The sequence below is a fragment of the Danio aesculapii genome, chromosome 17 (assembly GCF_903798145.1).
Source record: "Danio aesculapii chromosome 17, fDanAes4.1, whole genome shotgun sequence".
Lineage (NCBI taxonomy): Eukaryota > Metazoa > Chordata > Actinopteri > Cypriniformes > Danionidae > Danio > Danio aesculapii.
The window spans coordinates 53,944,152-53,950,911 of record NC_079451.1 but is presented as its reverse complement, the minus strand read 5'-3'; the positions used below and the strand labels follow the sequence as shown (position 1 = coordinate 53,950,911).

Genomic DNA, 6,760 nt, shown 5'->3' with positions numbered 1-6,760 from the left:
TATACCGTGTGTGTGTGTGTGTGTGTGTGTGTGTGTGTGTGTGTGTATACTTTGCTCAGGCAGATGTCGATGGCCGGCTCCTTCAGACGCACCGTCGCTTTTCCCTCCTCCACAAACCAGGTGAAGAACTTCTCCACATTCTCCTTTAGCTGCAGGAACACACACACACACACACTCAGAGATAAAGCACTTCAGAGAACCACACACACACATACATACACACACACGCACACACACACACACACAGCTGGTCGTGCCTTGTATTTGGCGCCGCTGCGGTCTCTGTTGGTGCAGATTAGAAGGTGCAGCCCGCTGCTCCCGGTGCCGCCGTTACTCCCGGTGCTGTGAGCGGCTCTCTCTTTCTCCGGTCTCCCGATGGACAGCACCGCGCGGCTGGAGCGGCCTTTACTCTTCAGCCCGCAGGACGGCAACATCCGGTTGATGACCTCCACATCACACTGCAGCTTCATCCTGCGCGCGCACACACGCACACACACACACACACACAAACATTTACACACAAACCTACATGGAGACACATCCTGCAGGACAAAACACACTGAGACAAACTAAAGTACTGAATACACACACGCACGCGCGCACACACACACACGGCAGTAGATGTGCTCTCTCTGCTAGCGTTAGCGGGTTATTTTGGCGTTCAGCGGAACTCTGGGTGTTTGAGTAGCGCTGACTGAAACTGGACCGACCTGAAGTTCTGCTCCTCTTCGGCTAATCAGCACAGCAGCGGCTCCATCACAGATCGACCGACACCGACCGATCAAAACAACCCGACTGGAAATTTGACGGGTTTAAAGCCGCACTGAAGCGGTGTTTTACACTCGAGCCGTAACGTAAGGCGCGCTTCTATACGTCGCACATGCGCAGAGAGCACCGACTGACTGACCTCACTAATATGGCGCGTAGTTTTACCGGAAGAAATTTCCGGTGAGGCCTTTGAGCGTTAAAAACTAGTTTTAAAGCGAAAGGTCATGGCGAACTGCTGTCCGTGACGCGTTATTGATCCCGCGGGAGCGACGGCTTCACTATCAGTCATTCGCGTGAGTAATTTAGCGCCGTTATTATTCACTGCAGCGGTGGCGCGCATCAGCTGCTCAGCCAAAACACCAGGAGCGCGCAGTCTGATCAATGCAGATCATTATCAGTGTATCAGTGACTGATCGATACAGCTGATTAGATATATCAGACAGTCTGTGCCACGGCATAACACACACTGAATCTCTCTGAATTTATCCATACTGTACACAGGCTGAAACAGATCTGATATATACAGTGAGTGAGTGAGTGAGTGTGTGTGTGTGTGTGTGTGTGTGTGTGTGTGTGTGTGTGTGTGTGTGTGTGTGTGCGCGTGTGTGTTTAGGGTTTCTTCTAACCCTAACTGAATGAGTTATATGTGAGCTAGAGCTGCTCCTGCATTTAAATCCCTACTCTTCTTCTGCTGAGCTGCTGTGACACAATCTACACTCTCAGTGCTGAAGAATGAAGATGACTCGACTTCGGCTGTGTGTGTGTGTGTGTGTGTGTGTGTGTGTGCGCTCAGCCTATAGATGACTGCACGACTGATGTTATTAACAGCTGCATGACCCTGTTGGTGTTGTAGTGACGGTCCAGCATGGAGGAGGATCTGGTGGTGAACATGGAGGATGAGGATGATGATGATGAAGAGCGGGGGGGCCAGTGGGGGGCTGGGGAGCTGCAGTGGCTGCAGGAGGAGTGTGTGTCCAGCGGGAGTCCAGCCGAGCGCAGCGGACACATCGCCATCACTGACCAATGCTGCATGTTCATATGGGGAGGATACAAGGTCACACACACACACACACACTGATTACACACATATATGTTGATCTCACACACACACACACACACACACACTGAACTCTGCTGCTGTGTTTGTCAGAATGCAGACGGTGACGCCGCTGACCTGTACCTGCCGAAGTCGGAGGTGTGGGTGTTCAGCATGGAGACGCGGAGATGGTAAACACTGACGGTCACGTGACCCTAGTGAAGTGCTAATACCAATGCTAACGCTAGTCTGTGTGTTTGTCTGTGCAGGGGCGTGCGGCGGGCAGAGGGCGAGGTGCCCAGCTCCATGTCAGGCAGCTGTGCTGCGTGTGTGGACGGTGTGCTCTACGTGTTCGGCGGGCATCACGCCAGAGGAAACACCAACCAGGTGAGGCTTCAGGTGCTGGAGAACTGTGGGTAACCATGGGGTGGCTGCGGACTGCAACGATGACTACGGGGTGACTGGTGGCTGCGGAGTGACTGCGAGGTGGCTGCAGGGTGGATGCGGGGTGACTGCGGGGTGACTGCAGGGTGACTGGTTAATGGTGACTGCGGGGTGGCTGCGGAATGACTGCAGGGTGACTATGGGGTGGCTGCGGGATGACTGCAGGGTGACTATGGGGTGGCTGCGGGATGACTGCAGGGTGACTGCGGGATGACTGGGGGGTGACTGGTGGCTGGGAGGTGACGGCGGGGTGGCTGCGGGATGACTGTGGGGTGACTGGTGGCTGCGGGATCACTGTGGGGGGACTGGTTACTGGTGGCTGCAGGGTGACTGCGGGACGACTGTGGGGTGACTGGTGGCTGGGAGGTCATGGTGGGGTGACTGCGGGGTAGCTGCGGGATGACTTAGGGGTGACTGGTGGCTGCAGGGTGGTTACTGGTGGCTGTGGGGGGGTTGCGGGATTACTGCGGGCCGGGGTGGCTGCGGGGAGACTGCGAGGTGGCTGCGGGATGACTGGTGACTGCGGGGTGGCTGCGAGGTATCTGGAGGGTTACTGTGGGCTACCTGCGGGGTGACTGTGGGCTGGCTGCGGGGTGGCTGTGAGGTGACTGTGGGGTGACTGCAAGGTGACTGTAGGGTGACTGCGAGGTGACTGCGGGGTGACTGTGGGCTGGCTGCGGGGTGGCTGTGAGGTGACTGTGGGCTGGCTGCGGGGTGGCTGTGAGGTGACTGGGGTGACTGTGGGGTGACTGCGAGGTGACTGTGGGGTGACTGCGGGGTGAATATCTGGGCTGGCAGCGAGGTGTCTGCGGGGTGACTGCGAGGTGACTATGGGGTGACTGTGGGGTGACTGTGAGGTGACTGCGAGGTGACTGCGGGGTGAATATGTGGGCTGGCTGTGGGGTGGCTGTGAGGTGACTGTGGGTGACTGCGAGGTGACTGTGGGGTGACTGTGAGGTGACTGCGGGGTGACTGGGCTGGCTGCGAGTTGACTGTGGGCTGGCTGCGTGGTGGCTGTGAGGTGACTGTGGGGTGACTGCGAGGTGACTGTGGGGTGACTGTGAGGTGACTGCGGGGTGACTGGGCTGGCTGCGAGGTGACTGTGGGGTGACTGTGGGCTGGCTGCGAGGTGACTGTGGGGTGACTGCGAGGTGACTGGGGTGACTGCGGGGTGAATATGTGCGCTGGCAGCGAGGTGACTGCGGGCTGGCTGTGGGGTGGCTGTGAGGTGACTGCGGGGTGAATATGTGGGCTGGCAGCGAGGTGACCGAGGTGACTGTGGGCTGGCTGTGAGGTGACTGCGGGGTGACTGTGGGGTGGCTGTGGGGTGGCTGTGAGGTGACTGCGGGGTGACTGTGGGCTGGCTGTGAGGTGACTGCGAGGTGACTGTGGGCTGGCTGTGAGGTGACTGCGGGGTGACTGTGGGGTGGCTGTGAGGTGACTGCGGGGTGGCTGTGGGCTGGCTGTGAGGTGACTGCGAGGTGACTGTGGGCTGGCTGTGAGGTGACTGCGGGGTGACTGTGGGGTGGCTGTGAGGTGACTGCGGGGTGGCTGTGGGCTGGCTGTGAGGTGACTGCGGGGTGACTGTGGGCTGGCTGTGAGGTGACTGCGGGGTAACTGTGGGCTGGCTGTGAGGTGACTGGTGACTGTGGAGTGACTTTAATGAGACTGGGGTGCCTGCGGTTTAACTGTAGTATAACTAGTGTAACCGTGGTGTCCCATAGGTGTACCGTCTGCCACTGAGAGCGCCGGTGCTGCGCTGGCACAGGATGAGGGATCTGACTGGCCTGGCGCCCACCTGTAAGGACAAACTGGGCTGCTGGGTGCACAGGAACAGGTGTGTGTGTGGTCAGAGGCCTGCACAGAGTCCAACCACACCTGTGCTTCAGCTGTGTGTGTGTGTGTGTGTGTGTGTGTGTGTGTGTGTGTGTGTGCAGGCTGGTGTATTTCGGCGGGTACGGCTACATCGCTCCACCTGGCCACAGAGGAGCGTTCGAGCTGGACGAGAATTCAGTGATGGTGAGTCCAGCTGTGAGCAGAGGCTGCAGTGCACACTGACCACAGGTAACCCGGGGTGTGTGTGTGTGTGTGTGTTTCAGGGAAACCATGCTGGCCGAGGCTGGAACAACCACATCCACCTACTGGACCTGGAGACACACTCCTGGACTCAGCCTGTCACTAAGGTGTGTGTGTGTGTGTGTGTGACCTGTGCTGTGTGTGAAAAGGCAGGAGGGACACCTGCTCAAACACACCTGCTGTGTGTGTGTGTGTGTGTGTCCAGGGAAATGCTCCATCGCCTCGAGCCGCTCATGCCTGCGCCACCATCGCCAACAGAGGTTTCGTGTTTGGAGGACGCTATCAGGTACAATAATGCTCCTGTGTGTGTGTGTGTGTGTGTGTGTGTGTGTTATTCACTGAGCTCAGCACAGTAATGCTCCTGTGTGTGTGTGTGTGTGTTCTCTCCGCAGGACCATAGGCTGAATGACCTATACTGCATTAATCTGGACTCGTGGGAGTGGAGTGAGATGTACGTCTGTGTGTGTGTGTGTGTGTGTTGCAGATGTGCTCTGACTGACCCCTCACCTGTGTGTTTCAGGTGTGTTCCTCAACACGGTCCTGTTGGCCGGTCCTGGCACTCTCTGACCGCCGTCTCCCCGGACCACCTGTTCCTGTTCGGCGGATTCACCACCAGCAGAGAAACACTGAGTGAGACACACACACACACACACACACACACACCAGCAGAGAAACACTGAGTGAGACACACACACACACCAGCAGGGAAACACTGAGTGAGACACACACACACACACACACACACACACACACACAAACCAGCAGAGAAACACTGAGTGAGACACACCTCATGATGTGTGTGTGTGTGTTTCCTAGGCGACGCCTGGATTTACTGCATCAGTGAAAACCAGTGGAAACTCTTCAAGCACGAGCACACGGAGCGGCCCAGGTGTGTCTGCGTGTGTGTGTGTGTGTGTGTGTGTGAGATGATCTCTCTGTCTTTACCTGTGTTTCTGATGATCTCTGTGGTCTTCATCTGTGTGTGTGTGTGTGTGTGTGTGTGTGTTTCTGCAGACTGTGGCACACAGCGTGTTTGGGAGCAGACGGGGAAGTGTTTGTGTTTGGAGGATGCGCCAATAATCTTCTGTCTCACCAGCAAGCGGTGTGTGTGTGTGTGTGTGTGTGTGAGAGAAACATCAAACACCCGTTTACTAATGAACACCAGAGCTAACGAGGGGAACACGGTAGTTTAGGTCAGGGGTCTTCAAACTGTGGGGGTCCAGCAGCTGTTAAGGGGAGCGCGAGGCATTGAGGCGTGCGCTGGAGTCATGATGAGGAGGAGCTGTACTGTTCACCACAGTCCCTCTGATTAACGTGAGCTCCACATCTGACATCAGGCGCCTGTAGAGTTGATGTGCTCCAGTAAAACACACACAGATAAGATGGAGCGGGGGCTTTTTAAAATGAACGACGGAGAATGAAAGTCAAAGCGGAGTGCGTCTGACAGAACAGTGGCCTTCAGCAGGACTCCCCCATCTGGATCAGCACGAGCTCTGGAGACACGACTGACCACCCCAACATGGACATCTGGAGTCGTTATCTGCCGTGATAATGTAATGAAGCTGTTTAGTGAAGGGCCTCACGGCAGAGTTTCCCCCTCACTCAGGAACATTTCACTCATGCCCCCCGCACAAACTGGGCTATCAGAGGCGAATGAGGAGGAGGGGACTGCTGAGAGTGTTCTGGAGTTTAATAACACACGCCGAATAGAAAGAAAAAACTCTGCATTTCGAGATGTGTGTGTGTGTGTGTGTGTGTGTGTGTGTGTGTTCTTCATCTGCTGGAGTGTGTGTGTGAAGATGTTTCTGTATTTGCAGGCTCACAGCAATGAACTGCTGATCTTCACAGTACAGCCCAAACCTCTGCTCAGGTGAGTGTGTGTGTGTGTGTGTTTGTGTTGTGCTCTGCAGGTTGTGTGTGTGTGTGTGTTGATGTTGTGTTGTGCTCTGCAGGTTGTGTGTAGATGTGGCCGTTCAGCACCGCTCGCGTCTGCAGCTCCAGTGGGACGTCCTGCCTAAAGCCCTGCTGCTGCAGCTCCAGCGGAGAAGCCCGGCAGAACCCTGAACAAACACACACACGCTGCAGAGAGCCTATGATGTGCACACACACACACACGCTGCAGAGAGCCTATGATGTGCACACACACACGGAGGGTTTATTTGGGCGACACAAGGCTGGTTTAGCAGGAGAAGAGTTCATGTTCATACAGCATCAGCAGAGACGCCTTCACTTCAGACACCGCTGAACACACTCATCTTCATCATCATCATCATCACTGTGCTGTAGTGATCCCCTCACTGAGCGATCATCCACTGCACACACACACACACACACACACACGGCTGCTGTCGGCGTCTGCACAGAGATGTCAGTTTGTACAGTTTAATGGTGTTTTTCTGTGTCCACCATGATGAAATAAATGAAGCTGCACACATC

At 55.9% G+C, this 6,760-nt stretch overlaps 2 protein-coding genes across 4 annotated transcripts; one reads left to right on the top strand and one right to left on the bottom strand.

Annotated features, from left to right (window-relative positions):
* Positions 1 to 50: 50 nt before the first annotated feature.
* Positions 51 to 877, bottom strand: lrr1 (leucine rich repeat protein 1; the record flags this gene model as incomplete). The annotated part of the gene is made up of 3 exons (XM_056476449.1): positions 711 to 877; positions 258 to 471; positions 51 to 149 (listed from the first exon to the last, which is right to left on the bottom strand). Coding segments are annotated over exons 2-3 (312 nt in total), but the record flags the coding sequence as incomplete, so codon positions are not given.
* Positions 861 to 6,758, top strand: LOC130244158 (kelch domain-containing protein 2-like). Of its 3 annotated transcripts, XM_056476448.1 has the most exons (14): positions 861 to 1,061; positions 1,622 to 1,822; positions 1,919 to 1,995; positions 2,074 to 2,191; positions 3,973 to 4,085; positions 4,186 to 4,267; positions 4,348 to 4,431; positions 4,530 to 4,610; positions 4,717 to 4,775; positions 4,845 to 4,954; positions 5,141 to 5,213; positions 5,339 to 5,426; positions 6,142 to 6,194; positions 6,277 to 6,758. In XM_056476448.1, the coding sequence occupies exons 2-14, from the start codon at positions 1,634 to 1,636 to the stop codon at positions 6,386 to 6,388; spliced, it is 1,239 nt and encodes a 412-aa protein (XP_056332423.1). In that variant the 5' UTR covers positions 861 to 1,061; positions 1,622 to 1,633; the 3' UTR covers positions 6,389 to 6,758. The 3 variants fall into 3 exon arrangements, with proteins under 3 accessions (XP_056332423.1, XP_056332420.1, XP_056332421.1); XM_056476445.1 differs by having other exon boundaries at positions 4,717 to 4,954; XM_056476446.1 differs by having other exon boundaries at positions 1,597 to 1,822; positions 4,717 to 4,954.
* Positions 6,759 to 6,760: the final 2 nt, after the last annotated feature.